The sequence below is a fragment of the Salvelinus sp. IW2-2015 genome, unplaced genomic scaffold (genome assembly GCF_002910315.2).
Source record: "Salvelinus sp. IW2-2015 unplaced genomic scaffold, ASM291031v2 Un_scaffold3950, whole genome shotgun sequence".
NCBI lineage: Eukaryota > Metazoa > Chordata > Actinopteri > Salmoniformes > Salmonidae > Salvelinus > Salvelinus sp. IW2-2015.
The window spans coordinates 21,402-35,384 of record NW_019945224.1 but is presented as its reverse complement, the minus strand read 5'-3'; the positions used below and the strand labels follow the sequence as shown (position 1 = coordinate 35,384).

The 13,983-nt window shown below is 48.4% G+C and overlaps 1 protein-coding gene across 1 annotated transcript in view; it reads right to left on the bottom strand.

The window, feature by feature from the left end:
• LOC112076714 (protocadherin Fat 3-like) overlaps window positions 1–13,983 on the bottom strand; it is a gene marked incomplete at its 5' end in the record, with an annotated part of 32,694 nt that overhangs the window by 12,476 nt on the left and 6,235 nt on the right. The window contains 3 exons of the mRNA XM_070441427.1: window positions 5,224–6,595; window positions 6,774–9,508; window positions 10,717–10,927. Of these exons, the coding sequence (XP_070297528.1) occupies window positions 5,224–6,595; window positions 6,774–9,508; window positions 10,717–10,927 (4,318 nt within the window). The remainder of the gene's footprint in view (window positions 1–5,223; window positions 6,596–6,773; window positions 9,509–10,716; window positions 10,928–13,983) is intronic.

Genomic DNA, 13,983 nt, shown 5'->3' with positions numbered 1-13,983 from the left:
ACTCACTGTCTAACAAACAAAAACACACACACATTTCTCATAGCAAGAACCCTCAGCTCAAACTACTGAGGAGGAGGCTGCAGTCTGAGGGCCAGCTTAAAACACACACACACACACACAACACACACACACACACACACACACACACACACACACACACACACACACACACACACACACACACACACTCCACATGTATTGGCCAGTGCTTTAATGACCTATACGATCTCTCAGCGCTCCGCCTGACACAGGGCTTTTTATTTGGACGTTGCACTGGAATTAACAGTGTAGCAATCAATGAGTGTCAAGCACATAAGGACCCTGGTAATTCACCACCTGTAACAGGAGCAGGCTCAGCTCAGCACTACAGTAGGTAGTGCCATCTTCCTACCAAATACACATTAGACTGGGTCAGCGACAGCATCTCATACACAGAACCTTAGTAACTACACTCACACCTGCCCCTCAGAGAGATAGAGGGTCAAGGAAGGATGGAGAGAGATAGATGGTGAAAGAGAGTGAGGAAACGGAAGAGGACGAGAGAGTGAAAAATATATAACAAAAGGGGAGAGAGAGAAGAGAGGAAGAGGAGAAAAGGGAGAGAAGGAGATGTAGCGAGAGAGACAGACAGACATACATGTAACCTACAGCTGAAACACTGAAGAAGCTGTTACAGTGGTATTACTGTACTGAGTTATTATGTGGAGATATTAGAGTTTAACACTGACTGTTCCCTGTCTGTATTAGACACAACACCCTTCGCAGCAGTGGACCTTTTCATAGAGAGCAGAGAAGCCTCTCCTAGACTAGTGAGTGAGCGGGAGGCTGCAGTCTCAGTGTGAGTACCAGCCATGCAGACTCAGTAATAGACTACAGCTGTAAAATCTAAATTTGAGGAAATGTGAATTATTATGTGGATTATAATTAATGGCCATTTTTTGTAAGGGTTGATAAATTTTTCGTTGGGCCAATCAATTTTAAAGTGGAAATTACAAAATTCAGTAGTATTTATAAACCTTGAATACACTACAACTTTGCATTTCCTGCTGTACAGGAAAATTCTCAGCAACAAAGGAGTGATCAAATTAAGAGCATGCATCTGTAGCTGTTCCAGTCAGTCTCATTAGCACAGCCTCTACTCTGTGAGCCTTCTCATCACCACTTCAACAATAACACCCTATCAGCCTCCTTCTGTCCTTACCCCAGTCCTTAATGACTGATTGACTGAGAGGGAATGGAAAGGGTATGCTTATATAGGCTAGACACACACAGACAGGCAGGTATGCAGACAGGCAGGCAGGCAGACTGTCTGCCTGACGAGACGAGACGGGGACGGGAAGACAGACAGACAGACAGACAGACAGACAGGACAGAGACAGACAGACGACAGACAGACAGACCAGGCAAGGCAGTAAGACAGAAAGGCAGGACAGGCAGAACAGGCAAGGCAGACAGGCAGACAGGCGACAGGCAGACAGGCAGACAGACACACATTGAGAGAAAGTAGGACATGAGAAAAGAGGAACAACATAATGACAGAGAAGAGAAGTGCTAGAAGTCCTCTGACTGAAGTGCTTTCCAGCAGACGCTTTTATCTAGAGTGACATATAATAAGTGCATTCGATTAAGAAAGTGTCCACCGAGTGTAGACTAGGGATCTGACAATCTGAGCCAACCTAACTCACTGACCACTACCCCTGACAACACACCACACACAGCCAAAGACAGACATTATCTCTGTCTGAAAACATCTCTCCTCTCCACTCCTATAACAACAACATCCTAATTGGTTTTTCCTCTCCTCTCCACTCCTATAACAACAACATCCTAATTGGTTTTTTCCTCTCCACTCTCATAAAACACAACATCCTAATTGGTTTTTCCTCTCCAACTCCTATAACAACAACATCCTAATTGGTTTTTCCTCTCCACTCCTCCATAAAACAACATCCTAATTGGTTTTTCCTCTCCACTCCTATACAACAACATCCTAATTGGTTTTTCCTCTCCACTCCTATAACAACACATCCTAATTGGTTTTTCCTCTCCACTCCTATACAACAACATCATGGTTTTTCCTCTCCACTCCTATATACAAACATCTAATTGGTTTTCCTCTCCACTCCTATAACAACACATCCTTAAATTTGGTTTTTCTCTCCACTCACTCCTATAACAACAACATCCTAATTGGTTTTTCCTCTCCACTCCTATAACAACACATCCTAATTGGTTTTTTTTCCTCCTGCCTTCTCCTATAACAACAACATCCTAATTTGGTTTTCCTCTCCACTCTATAACAACAACACCCTGATTGATTTTTCCTCTTCCATCCTATAACAACAACACCTGATTGTTTTTTTCCTTTCCACTCCTATAACAACAACATCCTAATCGTTTTCCTCTCCACTCCACTCTCATAACAACAACATCCTAATTGGTTTTTCCTCTCCACTCCCTCCTCATAACAACAACATCTAATTTTGGTTTCCTCTCCTCCACTCCTATAACACAACATCCTAATTGGTTTTTCCTCTCCACTCCTATAACAACAACATCCTAATTGGTTTTTCCTTCCACTCCACTCCTATAAACAACATCCTAATTGGTTTTTCCTCTCCACATCCCTCCGATAACAACATCCTAATTGGTTTTTCCTCTCCACTCCCCTCCTATAACAACAACATCCTAATTGGTTTTTCCTCTCCACTCCTATAACAACAACATCCTAATTGGTTTTTCCTCTCCACTCCCCTCCTATAACAACATCCTAATTGTTTTTTCCTCTCCACTCCTATAACAACAACATCCTAATTGGTTGTTCCTCTCCACTCCTATGACAACAACATCCTAATTGGTTGTTCCTCTCCACTCCCCTCCTATAACAACATCCTAATTGGTTGTTCCTCTCCACTCCCCTCAATATGGTCTGATGATAGCTCTAAACACCCGGCTTCCCGATTCATCTCAACATCACTAAACTCTGTGTAATTAAAATCAGCCGGTGGCTAAATGCATGATCTTAATCTATTGATGCGAACCGGGCGGGGACAATGGACCGGGCGGGGACAACGGACCGGGCGGGGACATTGGACCGGGCGGGGACAACGGACCGGGCGGGGACAACGGACCGGGCGGGGACAACGGACCGGGCGGGGACATTGGACCGGGCGGGGACAACGGACCGGGCGGGGACATTGGACCGGGCGGGGACAACGGACGCAAACGGAGCGGATATGAAAAGATTTCCATCACTGTAAATGGATCAGACACACTTCCTGTAAGCCTGACCTACCACATCGCGCCAAAATTACATCACAAACACTCAATCATTGCATTTCCTTTTCCCAGTTTGTTTACATTTGATTAAACTTCCATGATACTTTATCAAGTATGGTGTGTGGCAACTAAGACGCAGACGTCTAGGTGAGGCTTTGAGAGCGGCTGGGAGTCAACGGATTTGTCATATCGCATTCCCTGGCTTCCCTCAAAGTGTTAAAATCCTCCCAAGACAACACCCAACAATAACAGACAATAATACCACAGTTATGAAATAGCCTGTCAAATATCTGGCTCAGCTAAATCACATGTTGTTTTTCACCTTGTGGTGTTGGTACATGTTCAATACAGGCATTTTCTTTGTGCTACTATAAAAACATATATCCCTATATAACTGTCTTTATAACTATTTCCTGCTGTGTCAAAGATCGATTCAATGTGTCTCTTTGTAAAAGTGTGTAAAATCCGTTCAGTATCTCTGCTGCGTAAGGTCACATCTAGCTGTCGTTCATTCTCTTCTTCTTCCAGCAGTGTGTAATGCCAATTCATTCTCTATCTTCCTCTCTCTCTCTCTCTCTCTGTTTTGGTCCAAGCTCTCTGTCATTGATCCCTCTCTTTCTCTATGCAGTGTTTAACATAAGTTAATTCTCCTTCTCAATCTATCTCCCTCTCTCTTTCTGTTGTAGGTAAGGTCACATCTCTCCTGTCCTTCATTCTCTCCCTCTCTCCCGCCCTCCCTCCTGGCGATGCTAATTAGAATTCCATTCAGAAGAGGGTTTCCTGCTTTTCAAAGTCCTTCATTAGCTTCCTATTCCCAGTCGGCATGGCGATCCACCACTCCGTCTCATTGGGCGTTCCTACTTCATTATTATTTCCCCACTTGTCAATTAGCAGAGAACAAATCAGACAACTCTAACCCTCTTTCAACAAGACATAAAAGACAGATTTAGTCATCTTTTGTTCTTCTCTCTCACCTTTTATATATTTGTTTCATTATGTATCAAAACAGACTTTACCACTCTTTCAACTGCCAGGTACTTCACCAAACCAAATACTCAGCTCCCTAAAAGGTAAAAACATTTATGAAAATCACCTCCCATTGATGTCTCTGGGTCAACCACAATCGAATTAACCCTCTCCAGTCTCCACTTTAAAATAAACACCATTAAAGCTATGGAAAGAAAGAAAAACAGGACATATCGCTATAGCAACAACTTTCATCAAATGCACCGCAGGTACTCTTAAACTGTTTACTATAACTCTATTTACTACCTCCGCGGCGTTCGCCGATGTCAGGGGGGTTGTGCAGGCACGTCATATTTTGTGATGAAAAAATTGCTTATCTGGGAAAGAGCTAGTCTCAGCAGTATTCAAATCATTATTACTGTGACAACCTTTGTTTATTAATCAAACCTCCACTGCTAGTATGCGCAAACATACCTAAGATACGAATAAGAAATGTATGAATTATGAATCACGCCTCATCCTTAATTTATTGTTATTGGTTTCCCTCTTGTTCATTCACGAGCGTTGTTGTGATGGTTTGGAGATGAGCCAGGCAGAATACAAATGAAGAGTTTATCTGAAGTAAACAAGGAGACAGACAGACAGACAGACAGACAGACAGACAGACAGACAGACAGACAGACAGACAGACCGACAGACAGACAGACAGCTAGTAAGACCGACAGAGAGACCGACAGAGAGATAGGCAGACAGACAGACAGATAGATAGAGAGGCAGGCAGTGAAGTGAGACAGGGAGACAGAGACAGACAGATAGAGATAGCCAATATGAAGGTAGAGAAGCAGACAGACAGTCAGTGAGTGAGACAGGGGGACAGAAGACAAGTTGAAAGACAGACAGTGAGACATATAAAGATGCATAAAGAGGACAGACAGCTAAACACATTAAAAACACACACACTCCAATTCTCTGACTCACCTGTGATGTGATAGCTGACTTGGCGGTTCACTGYAGAGCTGTCGTCGTCTCTAGTGTTGAGCACAGCCACCACCTCACCAGGGGGGTCGCTCTCGCGCACCGAGCCCAGGTACCTCTCATCCAGGAATCTGGGCGGGTTGTCGTTGATGTCCGACACGGCCACGGTCACCGTGGAGGTGGAGGAGAGGGCCAGGGTCTCCCCCAGGTCTGAGGCTACCACCAGGAAGGCGTAGGATGGGTACATCTCATGGTCCAACTCCTTGAGAGTAGAGATCCAGCCCGTGTTGCTGTCAATGGTGAAGGTCTGTGTGGATTGGTCCGGCTCCCCTTCGGATTGCGCCAACGTGCCTAGGCTGTATGTAACCTGTCCGTTAGCTCCAGAGTCTGGGTCCAGAGCCTGAACCTGGATGATCATGGTGCCGATAGGCATCCCTTCCATCACTGTCGCCTCGTAAGAGTTGGATTCAAATGCTGGCTTGTTGTCGTTCAGATCCAGGACTTTGACTTCTACGTCGACGCTGGTCACAGAGTCCAGCTTGGCCTGCTGCACGGTGGCTGTGACCTTGAAGTGGAAGGCAGTGATGACCTCGTGGTCTAGGGGCTTGTCCAGCTTGATGACCCCAGTGTCCCTGTCCACCACCAGGACTCCATCCTGGTTGTTCTCCCCGGTCTCTCCGTTGACCAGAGCAAAGGTGACTGGCAGCGAGGCGTAGCCTGGTGGGGTGATGAGGCGGACGGACCCTAGGGCAGCTCCTATAGGGGTGTCCTCTGGGACGGTAAAGGAGAACTGGGGTTGGGTGAAGGAGGGGATGAGGGCGTCAGGTGCCAAGACGTGGATGTAGACTGATACTAAAGAGTGCTTGACAGGGATACCTCCATCTACTGCTTTGACAAAGAAAGACAGGACTGAGTTGCGCAGTTGGCTGAAACTCCCCTTGGTGACCATCCAGCCGTTGTCAGGGTCGATCTCTAACATATCCACCACGGGTACGTGTGCCTCGCTGTAGAGCGAGTATGTCACCTTAGAGTTGGCACCGTCGTCAGGATCATATGCCTGGATCTGGGTCACCAAGAAGCCCTTGCCTACGTTAGATTTCACGGAAGCACGGTATTCTGTAGCTCTGAAGCGAGGGACATTGTCGTTGTCATCCACCAGGGAGACCCGGGCGGTGCAGTAGGAGGCCCTTCCACCTCCGTCCTGGGCCGCCACCGTAAGGACGATGTCCTTGTTGGCAGGGTCCTCTCTGTCCAGCTTCTCCAGGGTGGTGATCTGACCGTTGGCGTCCACACTAAACTGGTCCTTCCCCACGTCGTTGACGAATGAGTAGGTAATCTGGCCAAACACTCCTGGGTCAGCATCGGTCGCCCTCACCTGGTAATAATAGTTAAGTTACTTTCTTTTAGATGGGGTATTGTACATAGTAAACATGTCAAACAAAACATATTACAATTACTATTACAAATATAGTATCACGTGCATCAAAGATTCATTAAATAAAATACACAATTCATTACCACAAGCTGAATACTTTAAAATGAAAGGCTCTTACCTGGATCACCTTGGTTCCTACCGCTGCATTCTCCCGTAGCTCTGCATCGTAGGCATTCAGTCCAAACACAGGGCTGTAGAGGTTGGCCCCCAGGACCCTGATGTGCACCTGGGCTGTGCTGGTGAACACCCCATCAGAGACGGATACATTCAGACTGTAGGCTGGCTCCATCCTCTGCTTCCTGTGACCAGACAGCGTGATGATACCCGTCTTACCATCCATCACAAAGTTCATTCTCTCGTTTCCTGACAGGATGCGGTACTCCAGTTTGTCATAGTCGGAGCTGTCAGCATCCGAAGCCTGGACGCAGGTCACAAAATAGCCCCTCGTGGCCAGTTCGCTGACATAGGCCTCGTAGAGAAGCTGGTTGAACACCGGAGGGTTGTCGTTCATGTCATTCACCACCACCATGACCGACACTTCACTGCTCAGCGGTGGGAAGCCGTTATCGGTTGCCCTGACGATGAAATCATAGCGCTGGACCAGCTCGTGGTCGAGCATGCGGGCGGTCAGGATGAGGCCGCTGCTGCTGTCGATGTGGAAGTGGTCGGTGCTGTTGTAGGCATCTGTGGGGTAGAATATCTGATAGCGTACAATGTTGTTCTTCTCAGAGTCTTTGTCGGTAGCCACCACTTGCAGAGCCGGAGTGCCAATCATGGCAGTCTCAGACAGAACTGCCTTATAGGATGTTTTTTCAAACACCGGAGGGTTATCATTGACATCATTAACTGTGACATCTACGTCCACCTCAGCACGGGCGCCGGTCAGGTAGTCTGTGGCTCTGACAGTCAGACGGAAGGATGAGGCGATCTCATAGTCCAGGGAGTTGATGACTCTAATGACTCCGGTGTCAAAGCCGATGTCGAACTGCAGAGAGGGGTCTCCCTCCACGATGGTGTATATTATGTTCTGGCCCTCWGGGCTGGTGGCGTTGATTCCTAATATRGGMGTGTGTACCGCTACRTCCTCGTTCACCGWCACTGCRTAGAAGGACTTGTCRAAGACGGGCATGGCCTTGTTCACCACGGTGATGGGGAACTCTAMGGYGGAKGARAGWGGAGGGTAACCTCCRTCCTTGGYRTAAACTACCATCTGGTACTCCTGGTTGGACAGGTCAGACTCAAAAGACTTCTTCAGACGGAGCCCGCCCGTCAGCCTGTCGATCTCAAAGTGTCCGTGGTCATCTTTCAGGTAGTAGGACACCTCTCCGTTGATGCCTTTGTCACGGTCCACGGCGGTGACCCGGAATATGGGCGAACCGGGTTCGGCCTCCACTTGGACAGCAGCGTAATATGGTAGTCCCACGAACACAGGAGCGTTGTCGTTAATGTCCTCTACCTGCACCCTGACCATTACCCTGGCAACACGCAGACGGTCATGCTCCCTCCCAGCCTCCACCACCAGCTCATAGAACTCCTGCTCCTCACGGTCGAAGGGAATGCCAGTGGTCTGGATTACGCCAGAGGTGGATCGGATCCGGAAACGTGTCCCAGGATTCAGTAGGGTGTACTTGAGGGGCTCATTGAGGCGATTCCCCACTGCGTTGACCACGGCCACTTTGGTGATGTTGGTATTGTTCTCTTGGATGGACGAGGAATAGAGGCTGTGGGCGAAGAAGAGGCCAGAGTCCAGCGTCTCACGGACCAGAACAGTGACTAGAGCAGTGCTGGAGAACTTACCGTCGGACACTTTGACGTTGAAGCGGAATCGTTCCTTGGAGAAGTTGTTGTTTTTGACGGTGATGATGCCGCTGGAGGGCTGGATGGAAAAGTGCTCCAGGTTGCCATCTGTCACTGAGTAGGTGAGCTCTGTGGGGACATTTTGGTCTGGGTCCATAGCTGAGACCTGTAATGCCTCCACTCCTACATAGGTGGGCAGCAGCAGGACAGTTTCGTAGGTGTCTTGGGTGAAGCGAGGTGGAGAGTCATTTGTGTCGATCACCTGGATGGTGACCTCGGTGGGGCTATCCGCTGTCAGCTGAGGCCTCCCACTGTCTCTCACATGAACATGAAAGTTAAAACTAGCAAACGTCTCGTGGTCCAGGTTGGCGATAGTCCTGATGGAGCCGGTGCCAGAATCCACTGTAAAGAACATCTTGGCTGTGTCCTCAACGATCTGATAGACCAGGAGAGCGTTCTGATTGCGGTCAGCATCAGTGGCCTTGATGACCAGAGGAGTTTTATCTGGGTTCAGGACCACACTGTTGATGGGCGCCGCCTCGCTGATACTACCCTGGTAGCACAGCAGCTGGAACACAGGTGGGTTGTCATTTTCATCCACCACCCGTATGAGCAGGGTGGCGTTGGAGGCCATGCCAGCCATATTGGTGGCCTGGACGATCAGGTTGTAAGATGCTGTGGTCTCATAGTCCAAGGGTTTCTGAGTTGTGATCACGCCACTGTACTGGTTGATCCTGAAGGTGCGTTCGCTGTTGCCATGTCGGATGTCGTAGGTCAGCGTGGATTGGCTCATGGCGCTTACTGTGGTGACAGAGGTTCCCACGGCAACGTTCTCTGTGACCTCGGCCTGGTACTCGGTCTGGGGGAACTTGGGTCCGGCGTTGTCGGAGAGTGTGACGGCGATGCGAACCACAGAGGTGGCAAAGAGTGGCGGGGAGCCGTTATCGGTGACTCTGACGGTAATGACGTAGTAGCCGATGGTGGAAAGGTCGAGCTCGCGGGCCACAGAGATGATCCCCAGAACCGGCTCAATCCGGAACGTGTTCCCTGTGTTGCCTAAAGGAAAACAGATATAAGAATGAATATTCAGTGATAAAAACTAGTGCATCGAAATCTATATCAACTGTTTGTATATTGTCATCTATTATCGATATACTGTCTATATCAGGGGTCTCCAACAGGTCGATCGGGAGCTACAAGTACCTTGAAGCCCACCTCCGAGTAGCTCGCCAAACAATTCTGAAAGTACATGCAATTACCACGTTTTCCCACGGCAAAATGTCATAAACAAATCTCACATGTATCAGACACAAGTATCAGACACCGCAAGCTCCCAGCTACTATCTAATCAACGCAATATTAACATTATCCTACCCCTGGTTAGCCACTATTGGCTTAAAAAAACTAACCCAATACAATATCTGCCAATTAATTTCCAGCAATATTGCCCCTGTCTGTCTGTGTGGTGCGCTGGTTTGTCTATCACTCTGTGTGAAGCCAGTTAATGTGATAACCGTCATGTAGGTTGACAGAAATACTTTCCCCAAAACATTCTCAATTAAATGTTAACTGCAAAGTAAGCTTACCTGGCAGAAGTATATCATGAGTAAGTATATCATTTGTATCTAAAATGTTCTAATGAAATGAGTAGTAGCAGTACAGAACCATCGCTAGACCGTCATATTAGATGGTACGTTCCTCAAATTAGACGGTAATTAAAGGGCCAGATGCGCAACTAAAATTACACTACAAAAAAATGTGTTAGTTTACTTCCAGACCCCCCCAAAAATGGTCTTCTGACGTGATTTAAGCATGACATGGACTCAGAACATCCAATTGTATTGTTTCTCTGTGAACAATTGTACATTTGAGAGTAAAACACTCACAAAACACTCACATCTAAAATCAGGTTAAATAAAAGTGAGAAAACAGAATTTGGGAAAACTCTTTTTATAAACTGGGTGGTTTGAGCAAAGAAAGCTGATTGGCTGAAAGCAGTGGTAAACAGTATCAGATGGTATACCATGGGTATGACGAAACATTTATTTTTACTGCTCTAATTACATTGGTAACCAGTTGATAATAGCAGTAAGGCTCCTCGGAGGTTTGTGGTATATGGCCAATATACCACAGCTAAGGGCTGTGTCCAGGCACGCAGCGTTGTGTCGTGCTAAGAATAGCCCTTAGCTGTGGTATATTGGCCATAAACCACACCTCCTCGGGCCATATTGTTTATTTACAATGCCATTTCTATAGTTGCTCACCTGATTCCATGGTATAGAAGAGTTCTGCGTTTTCTCCCTTGTCTTTGTCCAGGGCAGTCACCTGGAGCACAGCAGAGCCCACTGCTGCAGACTCATAGACCGAACCCTCGTACAGAGCACTGGTGAACACTGGGACATGGTCATTAACATCCTCAACATCCACCAACACTCGGGCCAGGTTCCTCCTGTACGGAAACTCCTGGTCTTTTACCTGAGGGAGAAAAATGATTCTAATCATTAGTCTATTAACGCAGGTGTATAGTATTATCAGCCACTATTACATTTCTCATTATATAACCGGCATGAGGCAAAATGAACACTTGCCTATTACAAAATAACTTTATGTGTTACGGCAATGAATTAACATACAAACAGAATCAATAGGACAACATTACTGAAGTTTCCCTTTAAAACATGTACTGAAGCTTTAACTTCCCATGAAATGAAAAGGGAGTGTCACTGCAAACCGTTCTGGGTCTTTTGGGACGGACTAATCCCGTCATTGGGAGATCAGATGAGAATTCGAGGGCTAATCAGATGGATTTATGCGAGACTCTCCACAACAAGAGAACGGGATCAGAGGCAAAGCCTGTCTCACACGAGGCGCCACACAGGGGGAGTATTAATAGAACCAGCATTAGCATCAGAATTAGCGCTAGCTCTGCTGGCGGTATTATGAAACGCTGGCTAGTCCAACACTCTTAACACAACCCAATGGGCCTATGAGTGTTATAATAGTCCTAGACTGAATGGTATTATGATACTGAGGAAGTGTTAGGCGGAAGATCACTGGGTCCATTGGAGACAATAGAGTTGTTCTGTCTCTGTTCTGTCTGTGTCTATGTACGCCTGAGGCTCAGGATAATAGGTGCGTCACTGTGGCTCGGTCTTTCTATTAATCAAAGCAGCTACGCACAATAGCCAAAACTGTTATACGTGCTCTGGTTGGGGAAAGTCATCTTGGACTCTGTAGTGGTTATGTGTAGTCAATGTATATTTATATTGTTAGACCTCTTATCTCTTTGGTGCAGGAAGATGTTATAATTATGAGATACTGATCATATTGTAGCCTATACATTGTACCCTATACCAATGCCCTTACATACCTGGTTCCAGCACAGCAGACACTGTCATGGGCACACCGAATGTCAGATATTAAAGATACTGTCTACCTGTGGATTTCACCAAATTAAATCAGTGAGCCCGCCTAAACTGAAATATTTTCCCTAATAAAAGATGTCAGGCAGACGTTCCTATCTGGCTTCAAAATGACACCGTATAATCTATAATTATAATGATTTGAGAAGACATTAAAACGGTACGACTACAGTGGTAGGATGAGCAGTCGTTTCCTATTTATGCTACCCACTGAACCAGATGAAATGAAGTAAAACAGAGTGAATGAGGATGATTCATTTCAGAACTTGTCTCAATGTTGTACTCAAATACGATAGGTTATCTTGAATCTCCGTTGTAAGGGAGGATTCCACTTGCGTTATTTGGTCACATTCCTTATGATTCATACTGAAATCCCTCCGTTGGTCATGGATGTGCTGAAGCTGTCAGAGGAGAGGAGAGGAGAGGAGAGGTTGAGGAATACAGGAGCGTTGAGGAAGAGGAGAGGAGAGGAGAGGAGAGGAGAGGGAGAGGAGGGAGGAGAGGAGGAGGTTGAGGAATTAAGGAAGGAGAGGAGAGAGAGAGAAGGGCAGGATGAGAGGAGGCAGGAGGCTAGCCTAAAGACACATAAGGAGAAGAGATGAAGCCCAGAGGGGGGCGAAGAGCAGTGAAGGTGGAAAGAGACACGTAGAGATGTAGTGGTTCAAGAGCATCTATCCTTATTGCGACACTGTTGGGGTTCTATATATTCTTCTCTAGATTGTAACGCTTGCTGCTGGAGGCAGACTAACTTATGCGTAAGCACCTCCTAGGATACTTGTGTTCTCATTAGGTTTACTATGAGCTGCATACGTTAAGACAATTACACAAATTACTGAGTAGCAAGTGAACAACATCTCAGCCTCTGCTTGTCGTTGATTTCATGGGCGAATGCAGACGTGTTTATAGAACCATGACTTGGCCATTTCGTGTGGGGTGGTGTGGTTTGTGGTGTGTGTTGCTGTAGTGCTCGTGGTTGTGCTGTGTCCGCTTGGTGTACGTGGCTTGTGTGTGGTGGGTTGGGTGGGTGGTGGTGTGGGTGGGTGGGTGGGTGGGTGTTGTCGTCGGATAGGAGTGGGTGGGTGAGTGAAGGATTGTGGTGGTGGTGGGTGGGTGGGTGGGTGGGTGGGGTGGGTGGGGGGTGGTGAGCTGTGCATGGTGGGCCTGCTGTGGGCCTTGGGTGGCGGGGGTGGGTGGCTGTAGGAGTGGGTCGAGGGTGGGTGGTTGGGGTGTGGTGGGGAAAGAGGGTGGGGGGGGGGCGCTGTAGGGATGGGGTGTCCAGCTGATTGGGGGGGCTGTGTGCGGGGGCTTTCTCGGGGTGGGTTGGCGCTGGTGGTATGTGTGTGTGTGGGGTGGGCTGTTGGTGGGTGGCTTGACCTAGTGGGAGGAGTGGGGTGGCTGGTGGCGTGGGTGGGTGGGGTGTGGTGTGCGTGTTTGGGTGGTGGGTGGGTGGGTGGGTGTGTGGGTGGGTGGGTGGGTGGGTGGGTGGGTGGGTGGGTGGGTGGGGTGGGTGGGTGGGTGGGTGGGTGGGTGGCGTGGGTGGGTGGGTGGGTGGGTGGTGGGTGCGTGGGTGGTGGGTGGGTGGGTGGGTGGGTGGGTTGGGTGGGTGGGTGTGTGGTGGGTGGGTGGGTGGGTGGGTGTGGGTGGGTGGGTGGGTGGGTGGGTGTGTGTGGTGTGGTGGTGGGTGGGTGGGTGGGTGGTGGGTGGGTGGGTGGGTGGGTGTGGGTGGTGGGTGGGTGGGTGGGTGTGGTGTGTGTGGTGGGTGGGTGGTGGGTGGGTGGGTGGGTGGGTGGGTGGGTGGTGTGGGTGGGTGGGTGGGTGGGTGGGTGGGTGGGTGTGTGGTGTGTGGGTGGGTGGGTGGTGTGTGGATGTGGTAGTGGGTGGGGTGGGTGGGGAGTGGGTGGGTGGCGTGGGTGGGGGGGTGTGTGGTGGGTGTGTGGTGGTGCGGTGGGGTGGGGTGGTGGGTGGGTGGGTGGGTGGTGCTGGTGTGTGTGTGGTTGTGTGTGTGGGGTGGGTGGATTGTGTGTGTGGGTGGGTGGGTGGGGGGTGGTGGTGGAAGGTTCTTGAAAATGAGGAGAAAAGAAAGAGAGAAAAAAGGGAAAAAGAAGGAAA